Raw genomic sequence first — 23,917 nt, 5'->3', positions numbered from 1 at the left:
GTGCTGCCAACATTTCTGCTTAAGCTGACGAAGGTGAGGTAGCCAAGTCGATTGGGCATCGAAAACTGGTCCTAATAATCGATATGCCTCCACTACAGTGAGGGGTTCATCATTAAGATAAAGATCTGGTTCTCGATGAACGGTGCGATGCTGACAGAAATGCATGACACACGGCTTCGTGGCTGAAAACTGGAAGACGTGGGCTAGAGCCCATTACTGCGTCTTGTGAATGGCTCCCTGTAGGCACCGCTCAGCAACACTAGTACTGGAAGAGCAGCACGAAATATAGAAGTCATCCACATACAGCCCTACAGCTACTGATAGACTGTTAATAGCCACTAAAAAGAGAGAGACTCAATACATAGCCCTGTGGAATGCCATTCTCCTGAATACGCGGGTGGGGGTTGAGGGGGGGCGGGGGGCGACTATTGGAGGCACCGACTTGGACAGGGAAAGTATGGAGCAACAATAAGTTTTGGATAAAAATCAGGAGCGGCCCCGGAGACCCCACTCATACAATGTGGCAAGGATATGATGTCGCCAGGTCGTGTCATACGCTTTTTGTAAATAAAAAACTGGTGTTTGTGTCTGGAAAAGGCTGTTTGGATAACAAACTCTAAGGACGAAAGATTATCAGTAGCAGAGCAACCCTGGCGGAAGTCGCCCTGCACGAAGCCAGTAGGCCACATGACTCCACGACCCAACCCAACTGTTGACACACCATACTTTCCAGCAGCTTACAAATAACTTTGGTGAAGCTGATGGGCCGATAGCTATCCACATCAAGCAGGTTTTTACTTGGTTTGAGCACCGGAATGATAGTGCTGTCCCAACACTGTGATGGAAATATGCCATCGCACCAGATCCGGTTGAAGAGGACGACATGTCGCTTGTAGTCAGATGAGAGATGTTCTATCATCTGACTGTGGATCTGAACTGGCCCAGGAGCTGTGTTGGGGCAATGTGTCAGGGCACTGAGGAGCTCCCACTCTGTAAATGGGGCCTTATAAGATTGACTGTTGCATGTAGTGAATGAAATCACTTTCCCTTCCAGCCACCGTTTGAGCGTGCTAAAGGCAGGGGGTAATGCTGCGACACATCGATAGATAACATGCCATTTATGTAACACCTGTTGGGGTCTGGTACCCGAAAACATGTTTGATTTTGCCCAGACTTGGGAAGGTGATGTATGCCACCCAATAGTCGAGACATATCTCTTCTAACACTCCTGTTTCCGTCATTTGATAAGATGGCGAATGCAGGCACGGAGCCGTTTAAAGGCTATGAGGTGCTCCAGGGAAGGGTGCTGCTTATGCAGCTGTAGAGCTTGCCAATAATCCTTAATTGCTTCAGCGACTTCATGCGACCACCAAGGGACTGCCTTTCGCTGCAGGCACCCTAAAGAGTGAGGGATTGTGTTTTCTGCCGCAGAAACGATAGTTACAGTCACATGCTCAACCATCACATCGAAGTTACTGTGTGGGGGAGATTCAACAGTGACAACGGGTGAAAGTTTCCCAGTCTGCCTTGTTTAAAGCCCACCTGGGCAGGAGTCCGTGGGCCTGATTCCGCGGCAGTGACAGGAAGATTAGGAAGCGGTCACTACCACACAGGTCGTCATGTGCTCGTCAGTGTATAGATGGGAGAAGGCCAGGACTGCAAACCGAGAGATCAATGGCCGAATATGTGCCATGTGCCACACTGAAATGTGTGGGGGCACTCGTATTTAAGAGGCAGAGGTCGAGTTGTGACAGTAAATTTTCAATATCTCTGCCTCGGCCAGTAAGCACAGTGCCACCCCACAACAGATGGCAAGCGTTAAAATCTCCCAAAAGTAGGAAAGGTTTAGGGAGTTAATCAATCAGTGCAGCCAATGCGTTCAGGGGCACTGCGCCATCTGGAGGAATATAAATGTTGCAGTCAGTTATTTACTGCATCACCCTTCTCCTGACAGCCATAGCTTCATGAGGGGTTTGAAGGGGCACAGGTTCACTGCATACTGAGTTCAGGACATAGACGCAAACTTCACCTGACACTATTATAGTCATTAAGGTTCCTGTAATATCGCTTATAGCTGTGGAGGGCATGGTTCCACACTGCCAGAAACCAGGTTTCCTGGAAGGCAATGCAGAAAGCAGGTGTACAGCTTAACAGTTGCCGTAACTCAGCCAGGCGGTGGAAAGACCGCCACAATTCCACTGGAGGATGACATGATCGTGAGGCTGTGAAGACATGGAATATTCAATGAGGCAGTTCATGCCTCATTGCCACGGATTTATTTCCTGACCAGTCTGTATCCATGGTGTCTGAGGGTCTGGCGAGATCTAGGTCCTTAGCGGATGCCAGAATCTCCACCTCATCCTCAGAAGCAAAGCTTGTGTGGGTGCCACCCCAAGTCCCTTGGTCTTGGGGGTCTTCTTTCAGATTTCTCTCGCTGGGTTTCTCTGGCTGGGAGGGCTTGACTGACTCTCCAGAACTGAGGATGGTCGTGAAGCTCTACAACCAGCTACTTTTGGGCGCTTCAGCCACTTGCTGGAGTCATCTTTACCACTAGCAGAAGCCTGGGAAGGGAGTGACCCAAGGGACCCTTTCCTAGCGAGAGGTGCCGAAGAAGACTTATGTTTCTCCGGCTGAGAAGTGGGGAATGGTGTCCCTGATGGTTGGGGGAGGGGTGGGGGGTGGGAGGAGGAGCAGTGCTCCCAAGATAGGTGGTGTGGGAGCAACAGGGATGGAATTGCCCCCACCATCAAGGGGGCAGATGTAGTCTTCCGACTAGGAGAGCTGACCGCAATTCGCGGAACAGATGGGGCTACAACTGCTCTCGTACCGGCAGCTTGGCGGCTTAAGAGGAAATCATAACCACAGGATGTAGATGCTTAAATTTCCTCTTAGCCTCAGTGTAGGTCAGTTGGTCCAGTGTCTTGTGTTCTATAATTTTCCTTTCGCGCTGTAAAATCCTGCAGTCTGGTAAACAAGGGGAGTGATGCTCTCCGCAGCTGACACAGATGGTAGGCAGGGCATGTGGAGTATTGGGATATGACACTGGAATTACAGCGGGAAGACATATGGCCGAACTTCCAGCACTTTAAGCACTGCATAGGGTGAGAGATATATGCCTTTACATCACAGCAGTAGACCATCAATTTGACCTTCTCGGGCAATGTGTCATCCTCGAAGGCCAAGATGAAGGCACTGGTGGCAATCTTATTATCCCTCGGACCCCGAAGGACACACCAGACGGAATGGACACCTCGGCACTTTAAATTGGCACGCAGCTCGTCGTCAGATTGCAAAAGAAGGTGTCCCTGTGGAATATAATACCCTGGACCATAATTAGACTCTTATGGGGCGTGATGGTAACAAACATCCCCCAGCTTGTCGCAAGCGAGTAATTTCCGTGACTGGGCAGATGATTCTGGTTTTATCAAGATTGAGCCTGACAGCATTTTGGAAAAGCCCTCCATCTCCCCAAACTTGTCCTCCAAATGGACTGCAAAAAAACTGTGGCTTCATCGAAACAGAGGAGCCTCCATCAGTTCTTGTATGTATGAGGTACCGGGGTGAATAAGGTTCGCTGTCATCCTTAGCCTGGCATTCCTCCCATGATATGGCCAGGGAGGGGAATGGTTAGGGTCGTACTTCCTTGCACTGTACTGAGACTTAGAACACTTAGACACTGCTGGTGTTTGATCACCAGCAAGCGATGACGTGATACGTCTCATCGTGCATCATCCGCCCTGATGCTATCCACTACAACCAGGGGCCATCCCCATGGGCGCCACCCAGCCGCAGGAAAGGCCACCTGGCAGGATGGTCATTGCAGGGATTCCCGATGTTCGAGGAACACAGGTATCTACTCCTTGGCACACATGGGGAGTTAACGGTGCAGGCATCAGCAGAGTGATCCCTGTGCTGTCGGGGCTACAACCAATACGATATATGGCAGCCCCACCACAACTGGCTACTGTGCTGGATATCAGGTGCAAGCAAGTCCATGGTCATCGTCTGTGCAGAGAGCGACACTGCATAGTGCATGGTGGAAAGTGCACACAGAAACGTGTCCTCCCCAAGAGATGGAGAATGAGTGGGACTGCAATGCGATGATGAGAAAGCAGGCTACAGATCTCAAGGCACAATGGACCATGAAAGGTGCCCTTCCCCAACTGGCTCGGTCTTCGGAAAGATTCTGAAGAGCGGAGGTCAAATTCTACAGGGGACCATCACATAAAGGCCGAAACATGTGAGACTCCTTTTAGTCACCTCTTGCGACAGGCAGGAATAACTCGGGCCTATTCTTACCCCAGGGCCCGCAGGGGGGAACGCGCTAGGTACTATTTGCTACAGTAGTGTCTCATTGTCAGGTGTTTCCCAATCAAAGTTGCTTTCACTAGCCTCAACATCCATATCTTGAAAACTTTCAGAATTGTCGCTGAAATTATGGTAACTTTCTGAAAGCAGTTGCTCTATCTTCGAATCTGATAAATGACTTCTTTTCACCACTGAAAAAGATCACTCACCAATGCAGCGGTAAACGTGGACGAAAAAGACATGCTTCTGCAACTGTTTCAAAGGTCACATACTGTTGACTCGCACTTGAGCTGAAAATGTTCTAACTATCCCAGAACACACAGTGTTGCCTGAAAAAAGCTGCCATCTAGTGGCTGAAGCTCAACTAATATCACAGTTTCAATGCCAGACTGACAACTCGCCATTCCCATTAGCTACTAGCCACAGAATACAATGGACAGCTATATCCATCCAACCCACTATGAATTAGCAGAGCATGGATGGAACTTAAATAGTGGCAACACTGATGTGGAGACACTATGCAATGGAATGTACTATTGTTGCTGATAGCACATGTTGTTGACATACCTACCTTACCTCTGAGCAAATGGACTCTCCCGTCCCACATCACCAGCATGCACACAAGCAAGGGAAAAACAGTCATTTGTGAGCGAGCGGTCTAACGTAACGGTGTCACTATGTTTTGAAACAGGAATGAGTTGGATCAAGATTGAATGTGTCAGAGGTCATACAGCACAACAGTGTCAAGGTCTTCAAGAGGCATGTGGGGAATCTGCATTGCCGTACAGAACAGTGGCACATTGGGTAAAAGCCTTCAACAAAGGTCGGCAAACTGTAGCATCCTAACGCATTACATTCCTCCGTAGCAGACTGTCAATGCACAGTATTACTGTTCATTTTTGGAACATCACCTGTGATCAAGCTTTGCGAAAGAAGCGGCAACACTTTCGGCGCAACCCACCCATCATTTTGCACGACAATGCATGGGCGTATACAGCGTAAGCTGTGGCTGCTCTGTTTAGTCGATGGGACTGGGCAGTACTGTACCATCCACCATACTCCCCTGACTTAAGTCCTTGTGACTCTGATTTGATTCCGAAGATGAAGAACCACTTCGTGGCATTCGCTTCAGAACTGTTCCAGACATTCGACAGCCAGTAGACTGCTCCATTCGCACCATCAAGAGAACAGGCTGTAACGGTATACTACGCCTTCCACATCTATGGCAACAAGTTCTACACAATGCTGGTGACTACAATGAATGACAGTAACCGGTGGAAACATGTAACTCTTTTGTATCAGTTGTGAATAAATAGTTGCCACTATTTAAGTTCCAACCCTTGTACCTTAGGCCCAATCAGGTTTTCTTTTGTATATTCCGCTGCATGACATGCTTTTAACAAATACTTCCATATGTACCACTAGGAAGTGTAGCCTGCTAATAAATTGATTAATTTTTTGGTCCACGTCTGAATTTAACCAAGTGGTTTTTAGGGAGTCATCAGACAGGAAGCAGTAAACATCAGAAAAATACTGAGAAGGGCCTGGTGAAGCCAATTCATGAGCATGTGTTGAGATTTTAGAGAGAAGATCTGAGACTGTCTTTCTCATAGCTTCAGATAATAATGACATTAATAAATCAGAGAGTTTTGAAGTGTTTAGTGGGTGGGCTGGATTGCTGTAGCTGCCTGTTTTACAGATTGGGGTAAGAAACCTAAGTATGGGTATCCATGGCAGTCTACTGATTAGATTTTAGTTTTCTTTCAGAAGAGAGGTAGTTTTGGGTCAAAATGTGCCGGGCCTAAATACATATTTGGAAGGAGGAGGATATAGTGTGAAGTTACTGTTCCATGGCAGCAGGGCCACTGATGTTTCTGTGCAGTGATACAGATATTATGCTTAAGAGTAAGAGTTATAATAACTGAACACGAAATGTGAAAGACAGTGACAGAGTGAACAGCCTCTCGAATTTTGTGTCTGTTGCCAATGATTTTTTTTTTTTTTTGTATTTTTCATTTAAATGACACATAGCTCAAGGTTTCCATACTGGGAAAGGCTGTGACAATTGCTGATCAGAACTAAGGTGCCAGGGCACTATAAAAAATTGCAGACTCATTCAAAAGTGACACTTTTGGAGAGAGATATAGCGCAGCGAGTGTTAGCTTTCCTCCATGCTAAATGTTTTTCATGTTTTCAATTCCAGGTGTGAGACATTTTGTATTTTTAGAGTGCGTTCAATCTGCAGTGATGTTCTGTGACATTATGGTTCATGTCTAGAGATGCGTGAAATTCGAATGTCCTAAAAAAGTGAAATGTTTTGAAAGTATAAGAAATTTATTTCAACAGTAGCAGGGTATAGGGTGTCATGTTTTCAGTTGATTTCAAAGAGTAATAAAATGCAAAAATTGGTATATTTAAGCAATTTTTTTGAAAATATTTATATTTCAGCAACGTTTATTACTTAAATGGTAAAACGTCTGAATAAACAGGCGCTAGAGTTGTAATGTTTTAAATATATGCATGATTATATGTGAAATCTCCAAATAAATATGACAAAAGAGTGAAAATTATGATTATACAGAAATATTTCTTGTGTAGCTACATATGTGCTACAAACGACATTCTGCTAACCTGTCCAAAACAAACACACACACACACACACACACACACACACACACACACACACGTACAAAGTGGTGGGGTAGCGCCACTTAAATGGCGAAGACTAAAAAGGCAGTGCCCCATACGCAACTCAGAATGACCTCCTGTCAGCGGGAGGACCAAGAGGTGGTCATCCAAGCCGCCAGGAATGGCTTAAAAATCTGAAGCTTATTCCATGAAGGGAGGACCAATGGCAATACTGAAGTGACCCCACCTCCTGATGGAGGGCAACAGAGATCATTGGAGGGAATATAGGAACTAGCAGGCTGCAGCCTTGGCAGCAGCGTCAGCTACATTTCCTGGCAGACCGACATGACCAGGAACCCACAAACATCACAGTGGCTCCATCAAGTGTGAGCAAGTGACAGTTTCTTGGACCCATTGCACTAAGGGATGGGCAGTGTACTGCACACAGAGACTCTGAAGGGTGCTGAGAGTGTCTGAGCAGAGGACACAATTGAAAAGCCTGTGTCGTCAGACGTACTCCGTGGCCCGATACAGGGCAAAGAGCTCGGCTGTAAATACTGAGCAGTGTGCCGGAAGCCGATACAAAAAACTGTCGGTGCCAATGATGAAGGCACACCCGACACCACAGTCAGTCCGAGAGCCATCAGTGTACACCAAGGTACTATCCCTAAGTTCCATAAGGTCGTGAACCAGTGGTAGAACGAGGCTGGAGTAGTGTCCTTACAAACTGAATGAAGGCCAAGGTGAACACAGGCCATCGCATGAAGCCAAGATGGTGAAGGGTTTACACCCACCAGGAAAGTTGCAAGGAGCGTCAAGTTAAGCTGCCGGAGCAAGAGCCGAATGTAAACTCCAGGAGGTAACAGATGAGAGGGTTGCGACCCATACTGGCGAGCAAAGGAGTCATCGAAGAAAGTGGCATAGGATGGGTGGCCACGCATAGCAGACAAATGGCATGCATACCTACTGAGGAAAAAGTCACGATGGTAGGACAGTGGTAGTTCAGCAGCTTCTCATACTCTCAACCGGGCTAGTGTATAAACAAAGCACACACCGTCTAGTTTTGAATGGACAAAGGACCAGTACAGACAGAGAAGGATGCTTCGATCTGCACCCCAGGAAGTACCACTGAGGACATGTAGGACATTGAGAAACTGCGTACGGCAGGCTGCAGGTAAGACACATGGGAGGACCAAGGGAGTTTCCTATCAAGCATGAGCCCCAGGAATTTTGTAGTTTCAATGAATGTAAGAGCAACAGGCCCACAAAGTAAAGATGGTGGGAGAAGCCAATTGAGAAATTCATACTGACAGTTTTGTCAGTGGAAAAACGAAAACCATTGACTTGTTAGACACTGCATGCTGCATATGTTCCGTACAAGAAGCACAGAGGCAAACAAGGCAGAATGAGCTTTGTGATTAGTCTTGTCGAACAGGTGGTCTTATCTTCACTAAGAAAAGGGACATCAGTAAGAAGCCAACCTAGAACATCAAAAGCAACATGCCTTACAGCCAGGCCTTTTCCAGACCTTCTGCTACCTACAACAAAGAAAGGCCAACAAGAAGGTGTGTGCCATGTATGAGGAAAAAACTTCGTAAATTGACTTCATACTGGTGTGCAGAATGCCAAGTTTCCTTATGTACAGGACGTTGCTTTAAAATGTTTCACACTGAAAACAACATCAAGCAAATAAATTTATTAGCTTCTGCAATATATTTTATTAATTCCCATCCGATACCAATTTAAATTAAAAAATGAAAACATGGAGGACAACTTTTATGTGAGTGAAAAGTACTGTGTGACACTGTACCAGGGCACACTGGCGCAAATTACCCGCTGAGAAATGAAATTCTCAGATGGTCATTATCCCATTCTGTTCTTTGAATAGATGATTAACTATGCACAACTGGAGACAGTCAAGACTTTTGGGTTAATGAGCTTATGTGAAGCTTTGAACTGTTCAGGATAAATACAAAAATAACCATAGGAACAGTCTCTACAAAACCACAGCTTCTTGCAAACACTGAAATTCACTACAGTTTTTTCATTTACTACTATCACGTATTTATTTTCTTCACCACCCTCAAGAATGTGCAAATAAAAGCAAGAACTATTTATCATCTGACTATTACTCATGTTTACGCAGCTGACTCTCTCTTAAGAAGTGTCATTTAACAAAAACTGCTGAGCCCTGTCCATGGCCACACATAGTTGGCAACAACATATTCAGACAGTGTTGGCAACCCACACACTGAATCTTAAACAGGATTACCTATTCCTCAGCTTTGTGTCACATGAATTGCTCTGAATTTTCCTGGGCCCAGTTTCAATGACATTTAATGTCAAATGCTTTTATCTCTTTGCTTCCAAAGAATCCTTTTGTTGTTAAATTTTGCCTTTTATTTCCAATTTCAGAAATGACGTAAGTAAAAATGCCTCGCTCCTCACATTGCTCAATTTACTAATCCTACTTATTCCAATGTCAACGATGTCAAATACTACCCCATTAACCATTGTCCTGAGTAGATTTATTTTGTCTTCTCTGCCTGATCCATACATGCTAATTCTCAAACATTACTAAGTATTTCTTATGACTAAATATTGTACTACTTATATTCCATAAACCAGCTTCTTTAAAAAAAAAAATCCACCTTGGATGGAACACCCCTCAATTTGATGTACAATAACCACAATATGGCTCATTTCAGAGCCTTCATTTAATATACTTTGCTGGCCTTTAAGCTGCTTCCAACTTTGTGCTCTTAATCCCTTTTCATTTCTGCACCGTACAGTCATTTCATGCAGATAAACAATAAACAGTAACTTTTACTCATCAAAGTTTCTTACCTTGTTTTCTGCTATCCTCTACTACTTTAACCTCTCTCGATTTACCATTTTCCTCATGTCACTTACCTATCTATGAACTTGTTTCACTCTAATGGATTATAACTTGCTAATGCTTTTATCCAGTAACACTTCATTAATTTCTTGAGAATTTCTGATAGGTATGACACCATCCAGCTTCGACATGTTTCTTCAAATTATTGACTACAATATGGCATATATTCCAGTATCATTCAGCAGCAGTACACTAGGCACTTGAATATTTAACACTGATAATATTTTGAAAAGAGAGAGAATAAAAACCAACCATTGAAAGAAATTTCAAACGCTCCAGTTGAAACCAGTTGACCCTCAACTGCATTGCACACAAAAAAAGTCATCATACAGGAGTATATTTTGTTGTTGATGCACCAAGTCCACCATGGAGGTTGCTCTTGACCAAACAAATTAAATATATTCATTCCACTTAATATGCAACCAATTAACAACATTTTTGCAACTCCCTGTAAAATGAAAACAAGTTTTAAGAAAAACAAGGAAATAATCCCAAACAACTAATTTAAATTACAAATAACCATATTAAACTTAGTGTGTCACTATGGTATTGTGAACATTCCAAAAGGACATTGAAGATTCCCTGGCAGTACCACTTATTCTGAATCAAGCCAGCAATAACAAACTAACTTAAGTTTCTCCTTAAAATACTCCATTAATTCAGCATTTATATACTTCTTTGCTTTTTTCAGCTTTTCTGTGACACTCCTGTACATCAGACAAACTTGTCACCATATGTATTGCCCTCCCTGTCCATGTCACATTTGCCTTTAAACCTAATTTGTATGGGTTCCAAACACTTCAGCAATATTCTAGGATTGGCCACACAAGAGTTTTGTAACCAATCCCCTCTGTAAACTGACTACATTTTCTCACTATCCTACCAACAAACAGAAGTTTATCACATGCTTTATCTATACTTGATCTTAAATATGATCATGCAATTTGATATCATCAACATGGTTACATCCAGATAATTGTACAAGTTTATTGCGTAAAATTACAACTCACGTTTTAATCATAGGATACTGTGCTTCTATATTTGTGAAGTGAATGGTTTTAGATTTCTGGACATTTAAGACAAGTTGCCAATCTTAGCACCACTTTGAAATCTCACCATTTTCTGACTGGATATTTTTGCAGTTTTCTTCAGATGGTAAATTTTATATAACTGGATCATCTACAAAAAGTCTGTGGATACTATTAATATTGTCTGGAAGACATTTTAGTAATGTCAATCTAGTCCATCATGAGAAGTTTGCTAGGTTTCAAGTCTGGAGGTGCTTTCTGATCCCGAGGTTTTTTTTGTTATGGTTTTAGGGCGCAAAACTGCTACGGTCATTAGCGCCTGGTCTGTGACTTAGGAAAAGGTAAAAAAAAAAAAAAAAAAACGATACTTTAAACCAGCAACAATGGGAGCGAAACTCAAAAAAGTGGGGAAACCACAAAAAAAAGAGGGAAAGCTTAAAAACCACTACAGAAGGGGGATTATTTGTCCCCAAAAAGAGCTTCAAATGGCTGACGTCATCTCACTGGCACTAATGAACTCGCGAACGCAATCGGATGGGTGCGTGTCATCTGCTAAAATGGAAGATATATCAGGCGACAGCTGTAGACGGGCGCGTAACGGAGTAAAATAGGGGCACTCAAGTAAGAGGTGTCTCACCGTCCACAGTTGAGAGCAGTGGGGACAGAGTGGGGGAGGATCGCCGCTTAAAAGGTGTCGATGACTAAAGATCCTGGCATTGAGGAAGCGTATCAGTGAGTGTGAGTGTGTACATAAACTGATGATATGCTTCCTCAATACCAGGATCAGCAAGGACCTGCAGACTAAACCCAACAACCTTCTCACGATGTACTACATACTGAGGCTGATATTACTAAAATGCCCATCAGGGAAGAAGTGTTAGCTGTTTGTTTTGCGTATAAAGTTAAGGAACCACAAGTTTGTTCTGCCTGTTTAACTGGCACAAAGTTTGCTTTCTCCTGTGTATTGCCATATAAAGGATGATATATAAATTAGAATTTAACGTTTCACTGACACACCAGAACAAAAGAAACACAATGTGCAGTTGGGCAAACAAATGTATAGAAATCATCCTAGCCTGTTTGAGAAACCAACCCCAATTTGCCTCAAGTGACTAGAGTAATCAAAGGAAACAATGAGTGGTAACAGAGTTAAATGACATTTTCCAAATTTATGTTCACTGCCTGAAACACAGTCATCTCAGCTGCTCCAAGACAAAAGCTGGAAAGCAACTGTATCAGACTATTACTGTGTTTCATTTGAAAATATACCATATGCAATTCTGCAAACAACTAAAATGCATGCCCGAGGGTGCTTCCCATTTTACCAGTTGTTAGGATCCTTCCTGTTTGATTCATGTATGGAGCATGGAAAGAACTGACTGTTTAAATGCCTCTGAACATTCTATAATTAATTGAATCTTGTCCTTATAATTCTTATGTGAGCCATATGCAGAGGGTTTTAGTATATTTCTAAGATTTGTGTTTTAAAGCTGGTCCTTTAAGTTTTGCCAGTGGGCTTCATCAGTATAGTTTGTAGTTATCTCTAAGTTTCTGTCAGTACAGTTTCTTCACCATCTCTGCGACATTCACGTGTCAAACACATGACTGTTCATGCTGCCCTTCTCTTTGTACATTGAATATCCTTCTTAGTCCTACTTTGTAAATTTGACCACCTGTCGAAAGTCTGAATAACAACCTCTTGCAGTGCAGGAAGTGTGTCAATGAGGTTGTGGAAGGCACTGACAGGAATGTGGAGTCACACTCACTCTAGTGCAATGGCCAGTTGCACTAGATTTCTTGGTTGAGGATCCATGGTGTGAACAGCCTGATCAAGGTGGTCAGACATTCTTGATCAGGTTTAAATCCAAGGAGTTTGGTGGCTAGTCGAGTACAGTAAACACATCCTGGTGCTCTTCAAACCATGCAGGAACACTATGAGCTGTGCAGCATGTTACATTTTCCTGCTAATAGATATGCTGAGGAAAAACAAACTGTGCCTGTAGCACATCCCTATCTATGTGATGTGTCTTTATCCATTATGCCTTCCAGAATGACAAGATCATCCAGGAAGTGCCACGAAAGCATTTCCAAGACCATAATACTCCCTCCAGGTTGCAAGATGTTTGCTTTCAGACATCTCATACCATAAAAAAATCAACATCTGCCCAACAGAGCACAGAATAAGATTCATCTGAAAAGACCACCTGACATCAAGTTACGGTACTGCTGAACACCAGTCAGCATGGATGCATGTACCACATACCTGCTACAGAGATCTGTAAGCAGCAATGTTCACTGAAACTGTCATTGGCGAGATAGTGTTGGTAGCCCCTTGGCTGTTGACTGTTCATCTGCACAGTCAGTTCGTAAATAGTTTCATGTCTATTTGCCTGCACACATCTCCACAGCAGTCATTCATGCATATCATCTATGGCCTGTGGTGGACCACAGTTGCCTAGATGCCAGTTTTGGACAGCACCACTTTACCATACATTGTTCACTTCAATCATAGAGGCATGCCAACAGTTTACATACTTAGCTGTTTCATAAATGCTTCCACCCTTGGCCTGAAAGCCAATGATCATGCCCCTTTCAATGTCAGATAAATTGCTCCATTCCTGCATTACGACAATGACTGCACTGTTTTCCATATCCTCCCGACACCATTTACATGCCCTCTACTGCTAGTGCTGCCACCTGCTCTTTGTGAATGGTTATTGCATGTCGATATCTAACATAAGCTATGGTCACATTAACGTGACCAGACTATATAGTATGAGCTGACCAAATTGAGACATACTGATATTATAGTCACAGGTTACCAGGTTTTTTTCCCATTTTGTGAAGTACATCTTTTTATGTTTCTTAACATTTATAGCAAGTTGTCAATCACTTCCAAACCTTATCAAGATCTGACAATATTTGAGCAGATTTTCTCAGACAGAACTTCATTATAAGTAGCTGCATCACTTGTGAAAAGTCTAAGATTGCTATTAAATTTTCTGCAAGTTCATTAATATACAAAGTGAACAGCAATGGTCCCAACAAACTATTCTGTTGCATACCTGAAGTTACTTACACATCTGCAGATGATTCTCCATCCAAGATAACATGTTGCACATCCTCCCTACCAAGAAATCCTCAATCAATCCAGTCACAAATTTGAGTAAAATTCTATCCAAATATCGAAAAATAGGGTGAGATGTGTGATTTGTGTTTCACATTATCAATGTTTCAGAATCCATTCTGTTTGTTGCGGAGGAGGCCATTCTTTTTGAGATACATTTTAACTCAAAGTATGTATAGGAGTCTACAACAAAATGGAGATCAAGGATATCTGACAGTACTTTTGTGGGTCACTTCTGCTCCCCTTCATCTAGACAGATGTGGCTTGGCTCTCTTCCAACTACTGGGCTTGATTATATTAGAAGATTAGCAATTATATGAAGAGCAATTAGAATCAATGCCTCACAAAAACAAATTGACAACAGCAGGTGCACTAGACTCTTGCTAATCCGGCCGTTCCTTGTCCATATGGGTGCTGGATTAGCGAAAGTGCCGGATTATTGGCAGTGTCAAATTCAGTGTAAACATGTAGGGATTATATTTTGTTAAATCCAAAGAGACATTCATTTTCATAGAAAACTTAATCCCTGAGTGTGTGTATAAATACAATAGTATCACTCACTATGAAATCTGTCCCAAATTTTTAGTTGCAAAAATATGTTATGGCAGTATGTTTTATCACACTACAGCTTTACAAGCCTTACATTAAGGCTGCATGTTTCTGATTGTTGCATAATCTACTCCAGGAAGATGCCTCAGCACCAGCAGTGAGAGGTATCTTCATGTTCTCTTATCTACATCTTCTTCTTAACTACTTTCATCATAATTTTAGTATACACTTTTGATTATCTCTTCATCTAATAAAGTTTGGTCACACAGTTGCTCATCCAACACTACTCAGCTGCAATGGGTTTTCGTAAAGAACCTCAGTTCTACTAACTTCTTATTTCAAGTTACTGTTTGACGTCTAGCATGATGTGTTCCCCTTTAGATGCTATGACATTGAACCATAAAGAAAGCCATAATTTCAAACATGTACAGTATTGTAATTAACTAACAACATTGCTGCACATGAGAATTCATTACTATATGCGTCATCTCAGCTTGAGCAACTAGAGGCTGGATGCAGACTGGATTACTGAGAGGCCAGACTAGTGGGGGCCAGATTAACGAGATTTAGTGTATTTCCTAAACCCTTGAGTACCACAGTTCCATGATAAAGTCATAACTAGCAAGAGTTCTTATATTTATATCATATCGAAACAAGGCCCTGGGAGTAGACAACATTGCATTAGAACTACTGATAGCCTTGGGAGAGCCAGCCTAGACAAAACTGTACCACCTGGTGAGCAAGATGTATGATACCAGCAAAATACCCTCCGACTTCAAGAAGAATATAATAATTCCAATCCCAAAGGAAGCAAGCTTTGACAGGTGTGAAAATTACCTAACTACCAGCTTAATAAGTTACACCTGCAAAATACTAACAAATTCTTTACAGGTGAATGGAAAAACTGGTAGAAGCAGACCTCGAGGAAATGAGTTTGGATTCCGTAGAACTGTCTGAACTTGAGGCAATACTGACTCTACAACTTATCTTGGAAAACAGATTAAGGAAAGGCAAATCTACATTCCTACCATTTGTAGACTTAGAGAAAGCTTTTGACAATGTTGACTAGAATAAACTCTAAAGGTGGCAGGGATCAAATACAGAGGACGAAAGACTATTTACAATTTGTACAGAACCCAGATGGCAGTTGTAAGAGTTGAGGGGCACGAAAGGGAAGCAGTTGTTGGAAAGGAGTGAGACAGGGTTGTAGCCTATGCCTGATGTTATTCAATCTGTGTATTGAGCAAGCAGTAAATGAAATAAAAGAAAAATTCGGAGTAGGAATTAATATTCATGGAGAAGAAATAAAAATGTTGAGGTTTGCCGATGACATTGTAATTCTATAGACGGCAAAGAGCAGTTCAACAGAATGTCTTGAAAGGAGGATATAAGATGAACATCAACAAAAGAAAAACGAAGATAATGGAATGTAGTCTAATTAAATCAGGTGATGCTGAGAGAATTACATTAGGAAATGAGACACAAAGTAGTAGATGAGTTTTGTAACTTGGGGAGCAAAATAACTGATGACAGTCAAAGCACAGGCGATATAAAATGTAGACTGGCAATGGCAAGAAAAGCATTTCTGAAGAACAGAAATTTGTTGACAAGTATAGATTTAAGTGTCAGGAAGTCTGTCTTTTCTGAAAGTGAAACATGGACGATAAATATTTTAGACAAGAAGAGAATGCAACCTTTCAAACTGTGGTGCTACAGAAGAATGCTGAAGATCAGATGGGTAGTAGATATACTGAATAGAATTGGGGAGAAGAGGAATTTGCGGCACAGCTTGACTAGAAAAAGGGATTGTTTGGTAGGACATGTTCTGAGGCATCAAGGGATCACCAATTTAGTACTGGAGGGTAGTGTAGAGCGTAAAAATCATAGAGGGAGACCAAGAGATTCAGAAGGATGTAAGTTGCTGCAGTTACTTGGAGATGAAGAGACCTGCACAGGATAGAGTAGCATGGAGAGTTGTATCAAACCAGTCTCTGGACTGAAGACAACAACAACCGTAGGTACAGAAAGGTTTATGGGAAGTACTAACTGCTGTGAAAAGTCAATGACAAAATAATATACAGTGCACATAATACAACCACAGCAGTGTGGGGAAGTCATTAAAAAGTACACATGGGCAAAAAAAGTTGTAATAATATACTGACAAGGGAGAGGTTTAAGCACTAAAGGATCCACAACACCAGCAAACTGTGTAAATTAGCATTTTTCAGTAACTGCAGAGAAATGATGACAAAAATTTCCAAAGGTAGATGTATCACTTTAAATAATTATGCACTAAGAACAATGATGTTACTGCCAGCAACACAGCATGAAGTCAGTAAAACTTAAAAAAAGAAGAAAAGAAAATTTCCATAGACTTACATGAAGAACCAACAGATATCCTGGAACAATGTATACAGCTCCCATAACAAACATAATAAATGAATAATTCACAGCAAGGAAATTTCCAGAGTATTTAAAAGCACAGGAGGAGGAGGAGGAGGGGGAGGAGGAGGGTATTAGTGTTTATGTCCCGTCGACAACGAGGTCATTAGAGACAGAGCACAAGCTCGGGTGAGGGAAGGATGGGGAAGGAAATCGGCCGTGCCCTTTCAAAGGAACCATCCCGGCATTTGCCTGAAGCGATTTAGGGAAATCACGGAAAACCTAAATCAGGATGGCCGGAGACGGGATTGAACCTTCGTCCTCCCGAATGCGAGCCCAGTGTGCTAACCACTGCGACACCTCGCTCGGTGCACAGGAGGTTTACTTCTTGTAAAGAAAGGTAATGCAAAAGACAAACCTACTGGCCCATTTCTCTTCTGCCATCATTATCAAAAGTAAAAGAATCTTGAAAGGCAGATTACTGATCTACTTCACAAAGTCAACCTTTTACGGGAATCGATTCAGTTCCCAAAGTGGTAGATGTACAGAATTAGTCATAGTAGATTAACAAAAGTGGTACTAAAGGCACTTGATAAAGATGAGTGTGCCACAACATACATTTAGAGCATTAAAGAGCTTTTGATATTGTTGACATAAGGTTCTACTAAATAAACTAGAAACATTAGGAACAACAGGTATAGCTGATGAACGATTCAGATCATACCTACGAAACAGGGTATAAAGAATAGAGATAACATACCTCAAATGCATCTAAACTTTTTACTGAAACACTTATCAGAAGAAATAATCATTAATACAAAGATTTAATCAGAATATTAGGGCAGATTCTGTTCCTGATCTACATCAACGACTTTCAACAGAAAATCCAGGGTGGAATGTAACTATTATGAGAAGGAAAAATGCCAGTCCCAATATAGCAGAGCTGCTGCGTCACAGATAGGCACAAAACAAAACACTTAACGCTTTCGACCAAAGGCCTTTGTCAAAAACACACACACACACACACACACACACACACACACACACACACACACACACACACACCCTGTGGTTTCAGTTGCCCGAGACTGCACTCGTGTGTGAGTTGCGTTTGCGTGCGCGCGCAAACGCAACTCACACACGAGTGCAGTCTCGGGCAACTGAAACCACAGGGTGTGTGTGTGTGTGTGTGTGTGTGTGTGTGTGTGTGTGTGTGTGTATTGTTAACAAAGGCCATTGGCTGAAAGCTCTAAGTGTGAAAATCTTTTTGTTGTGCCCAACTGTGACTCAGCATCTCGGCTATATGGTGAGTAGCAACTTTCCTTCTTGTAATATTGTTCCTTTCTCGACAGTGTTAGCCATAGAGAGAAAAAAGCTCCTCCCTGACAACAGCAACATTATACTCGTTGACAAAACACAGAAACTCTTTGAAAAGAAAGCAAATGAAATCTTCAAGGAAGTTTGCAATTGATCAATACCCAATAAAGTGATATTTAACATAAACAAGTAACATGAATTTCATTTTGACAAAGGAAAATGACACTATTTAATTCTCCATATAGCGGGGATGCTGGGTAGCAGACAGGGGAAATAAAAAAGCTGTTACAAAATAAGCTTTCGGCCAACAAGGTCTTTGTAAAAACTAACCCCCCCCCCCCCCCCCACCACACGACCACAGTCTCAAGCAGCTGAAGCCAGATTAGAAGCAGCAGTGCATTATGGGAGATGCAATGGAGTGTGTGTGTGTGTGTGTGTGTGTGTGTGTGTGTGTGTGTGTGTGTGTGGGGTCGAGGGGGCTTTGACAAACGCCTTGTTGGCCGAAAGTTTGTGACAGTCTTTTTGTAGCATCACCCCTATATGGTGAGTAGCTACTATTCTTTCCATAAGATTGTTGCATTCTATCCTGGCTCTTCCATGGTTTGACACTGTTTAATTCAATGCAGACGGCACCTCTGAAAACTGCTGACTCCAAGATGCATGCTACTCTTAATATTACGATGCCACAGGAAGGTTTCAGATTGTGGCTGGTGATATGTGTAGAACAGATGCAGCAACAACTTGCATAGCTGTGCACAAAACATTGGCCAGCATTGCTTCACTGAAGAAACAATTTATCAAATTGCCTATGGAAGAAAATGAAGTCAAAACACAATGTGATTTTTATCAAATATGGGTAGCATGTTTACCTGGTGATTTAGGTGCTACTCACTGTACCCATATCCTAGCACTGTACCCATATCCCTTTCAAATTTCCTTTTTTTGACAAAGTGCACACACACTTAGGAATTGTCACGGATAATTTTCGTTAACTGCACAAGTGATCTCAGATGCTAAGGTTAATCAGGATGTATTAAAATGTGCACATGGCATGAAAATCTGTCTGAAGAAATTACAGTGCCAACAGAAAAATAAGCTCACAGGAGTCACAATGCAAGAAGAGCAGAATTTATTAGTAATGTATTTATATGAAAACAGTTATTCCTTTTTCTTATTGGCTGTAGTATCTATCAAGTATTTTTGTGTGTTCTATTTTGTCTATTTGCCCAACATGATTTAAAGCAACAAATATTTTAATATAGGGACAAGTTTGAAGATATCTGTTTTGTTTTCCGTTTATTTTCCTCCATCTTTATAATACAATATCTTCGATTATAAATACTGTTTACCTACATTGTATGGTTAGTGTGTGTTCGAACTGTGATAATTATGTCAATAGCTGATTTTAGTGGTGTTGTTAAGCATGTTTTGTGCTTACTTAGATCAATAGTGGGGATAAATTGAGTGTTCTATAATATAGCTGTGTCCTTAATGAACTAATGTCAACACTGACCTCAAGTCTGCAATGTTTATAAAATCAGCCCTTACAAATCCTATCATCAGTTTGTAACAGCCAGTGTCTTAATTACAAATTGTTCATATGTACTCTCAGCTATTCACTACGGACTTTTTTCTGTGGCAGTAGTGGTGGTGGTAACAAATGCATAAAATATAACAATGGTTTTCAAAGAACAGTAAAGAACCATACAAATAACCAAAAACAGTAGTGGAGCTCATTGTAAAGTTATGATCAAAACAAAGGGGATTTTAACCCTTCCACCGAAAAGTACATTTGCCAAACAGTTAAGTAGATCGAAAATAGCCCCGAACAGTGACAATCATCAAAAATAACATTGATAATCACTGCATAAACAGCTCTGTCCATGACCACTGAACAAGATCTAAACTGAACTTCTATTAGCATGTGAAAACACACAAGACTCAAAACAGCATTTTATGTTGAGGAATAAAACAGTACAATCACCAGCCAAAGGAGATTCAAATGACCACTAAAACTTATTTAATAAGACAGGTAAAAAGTAGCCTAACTGTCGATTAATACAGTCTATGAATTGATGAACTGCTTGGATAACGCAGCAGTGGTTTAGTAAAAAAGATTAATAATAATAATAAATAATAATATAATATTTCGTACCACGTAACACTTCCACACTTTTTTCCCCCTTTGGGTTTCCTTTCTAGTAAAGCTTATTCCCAAAGTTAGTCAATGCATAATACGAAAATCTTATCCTCTTTCTGAACTCAACATCTCACATGTAGAGGGATGATATAATTTTTGAGGTTAGCAGGTGGGATGTTGCCATACTCAAAATTCAAACAAGATATCATCATTATGGTCCTGACATCGGTGGAGACTGTGTGTAGTGTTGCATTGTGAAAGTGTGTATAGTGTGTACAGTGACTAGGTGTGAGAAATGAACAAACAGTACAGCACTAGCTGTATTTAATATTAAATAACCTCTTCGCAAAACTGTATAAACCGAATAAAGCAGAATCATTTTAAACAGATTGGCCTCGTTTTTGTGAGGGAGGAGCTTCCTATCTTCATCCAGCCGTGCTGATTTAGGTTTTCCATGGTTTCCCTAAATTATGGTTCACAGCCCACCACCTGTCTCATTCTTGAGAAACTAGACCCGTAACTATGTAAATACCTCTAAATATGAATCACTTTATTTCTGTCATTCTTAAATTTTAAAAGCACATGATGTCCAATATCTTTGTAAAAGTGATCTATTGATGAGTAAAAAAACAAGCAGCTGTTGCCAACATGAAACTTCGAGATTAACAGAATCCTTCAATACTGCTTTGCAAACTCAGAACAAAATCTTATCTTTCTTCTTAACTCATATGCCTAGTTATGCTACAGATCAATCTGTCACCACAATCAACAATCTAATTATGTAGACACAAAAAAATGTATTTTTCATTCTCTTCCTGTCTGATGGAGTTTGATGTCACACACCACACGAAGCCAATTTCCGATAAATGCATGGATAGCCCTTAGCAAACTTTTAATGATTACCAACTGTTAGTGTAGTATTCATCTAACATAGCTCCACATATATACAAATGAAATGAAATGTTGTGTGGCTAAGGCCCCCCCGTCGGGTAGACCATTCGCCTGGTGCAGGTCTTTCGATTTGATGCCACTTCGGAGACCTGCGCGTCGATGGGAATGAAATAATGATGATTAGGACAACACAACACCCAGTCCCTGAGCGGAGAAAATCTCTGACCCAGCCGAGAATCGAACCCGGGACCTTAGGATTGACATTCCGTCACGCTGACCACTCGGCTACCGGGGCCGGACAATATATACTGAAATCTTATGAATAAAAAGGCACAAATTAAGAAAACTTTGTTCCCAAATTTCAGTTACTCCACTGTCCACCACTCCTGCAAGTAAATTTGGAGAGTTATATTTGCATTGATTACACCATGACATTTATCTGGGAATTTCTATATCCAGTAAGCACACTCAAAAGAACTTTCTTAACTGATCCTGTAGATTTCCTAATGTTTTATCTCTAACTACGAAAAAATTATCAATCGTCTTAACTGCTTATAGAAACATTAACAGACACACTTCCAACACTGAAGACTTTGAGAAACACTATTTTTCACTTCCAGCAGTACAAATACCTGAAATGGACTCTTTCTACTATTAAAAGTTACGGCTTAAAATTACTTCTTCACATCAACGCACTAAAATAGCTGAATATTTAACGACAGTTAATTGGATCAAAAAACTAATATAACTTTACTTACCAATGCTTGAGCTAGGAAAATATTGATGTTTGGAGGTGGATATAGGTCGCCCTCTACCATTATCTCGGGATACTTTTGACGCAGTATGGCTGCATACTGCTCAAAAAGCCCCCTGTAGCCTCACGAATAGCTAAGGGGGGGAAGTTTCATAATTAGATATGCCAAACACCAAAATGAAAATCTGTTTATCAGCTACAGGTTAGAAGGTAAGACAGTTATTATAAAATTTTATATATTTGATGCACGAGGTTACATTTTGCAACAGGAGATACAATCTACTGAAATCTCGATACCAAACTTACCAATACAAAAATTTCAAAGTGGGTCCCAAGTACGAATTCATCGTTAACTTGGTTGTCGGTATTTCTTTATCGCGCCCATGGACACTTGCCAGAGCAATACATAAAACAACAGACATGAATCCAATACGCGACATAATGGCGTTACGTCTCTTTACACTGTTGCCATAAATTAATGTCAATTTAACCTCGTGCAGTCATTACACAACACTTCACCATCACAACTCACTCTACCAGAGATGTTTCACTTGACAACAACTTTGCCAAATCGATCTTTGTTTAACAACCGAAGAAGTAGGATGTTAGTTTGTGAACGCAAGATTCTGTTCAGATTTTAATGGAATTAATTATTATCAACAGTAATTCTTTCGGAAAAGGAAGCAATTTAAAAATGTGAGTACTGCCACAGTCTTAGGCTGTGGTACTGCAAAGCGCAGATGCCCTTCTCACAATGAATATGAAAGTCGATCATATTGCTTGAATTGCTACCAAGCTGCTGTGTATCTGACGGTTGCAGTGACTTAAGCGGAGCCTTTCAAGAACTTAACTAAAGTACCTGAAATGAAGATAATACCTATGAAATATGACTAATGAAATGGGACACATACACACTGTCTACCAAATAGGTTGTTTGACAAAATCTGTAATATACTTTGTCAGAGGGCGAATACTGTGACCCCGAAAAAGTATTTTTATTTATCATTAAAAAAAAATCTCTAACGTAAGCCGTGATACCGTGAATGTAGCATCGAGAATGATGAAGTCTTTCTAAATTTTTAATTTTAAGAAACATAACAGACACATATTCGCTGTTCTTTACTTCCATGGAAATTTGTTGAGCTTTTTCTTTTGAGAAAAAGAATTTCAGAGCTTGTGCTATTCACTTCGTGCCTACTGTACTGATGCAAGCATCTAATGAGTTTGTTTTCATTCTGACGTGACCACGAGGGCGTTTGAGTTCTTCGCAATTTTCTTTCGGCGTTTGTAATGTGGATCTATTGGCCCAGAAGCAAATATGATACCTACATTCTCCTATCAACAGCGCTGCATTCTCATCGGATCAGTCCATAGCCCACGCAATTCATGTCGTCAGAATAAAACATAGACAAGAGAGGACGAAAGTTTTCCATACCGCTAGCGCCGAAGCAAACAGCAATCTAAGTTCCTCTGATGGTTCGTAACAGACCGACAACGAACACTAGGTATCACAAGCGAATGCCAACCGAACACGACCAATGCCGTTCACTCATGCACACCACAGAGAATCCTCGTTGGCATTCCACATTCGCTTGTGTTCGTTGTGTGCTTTTTGTAGCCTCACAAACGACTTGGCTTCCACTTACAATCACTTTCCGCCAAGCCTGTACACAATGAAGAAGAACAGAAATACTATACAGAGCAAAGTATTTGCGTCTTCAGCAGAGACAATGGCTGGTGTATATTTAGTAAAATTAATAAAAATGAACTTATAAAATTATGTAAAATACGTCAACATTATTTTAAGTATGTACGTAGAATAAAAATATTTAAGTATCAAATAATAATTTTTTGTGACTATAGATTCATATGAATTTGGTTTTGAGTAAAGGAA

At 41.2% G+C, this 23,917-nt stretch overlaps 1 protein-coding gene across 1 annotated transcript in view; it reads right to left on the bottom strand.

The window, feature by feature from the left end:
- LOC126457093 (thioredoxin reductase-like selenoprotein T homolog CG3887) overlaps window positions 1-22,739 on the bottom strand; it is a 30,159-nt gene extending 7,420 nt beyond the window's left edge. The window contains 3 exon segments of the mRNA XM_050093123.1: window positions 10,088-10,283; window positions 22,028-22,157; window positions 22,330-22,739. Of these exon segments, the coding sequence (XP_049949080.1) occupies window positions 10,088-10,283; window positions 22,028-22,157; window positions 22,330-22,463 (460 nt within the window). The 5' untranslated portion in view covers window positions 22,464-22,739.
- Between the last annotated feature and the right edge of the window lie 1,178 nt (window positions 22,740-23,917).

Source organism: Schistocerca serialis, chromosome 2 (genome assembly GCF_023864345.2).
Source record: "Schistocerca serialis cubense isolate TAMUIC-IGC-003099 chromosome 2, iqSchSeri2.2, whole genome shotgun sequence".
Lineage (NCBI taxonomy): Eukaryota > Metazoa > Arthropoda > Insecta > Orthoptera > Acrididae > Schistocerca > Schistocerca serialis.
The sequence above is the reverse complement of the archived record's forward strand: the minus strand, read 5'-3'. Positions and strand labels throughout refer to the sequence as shown.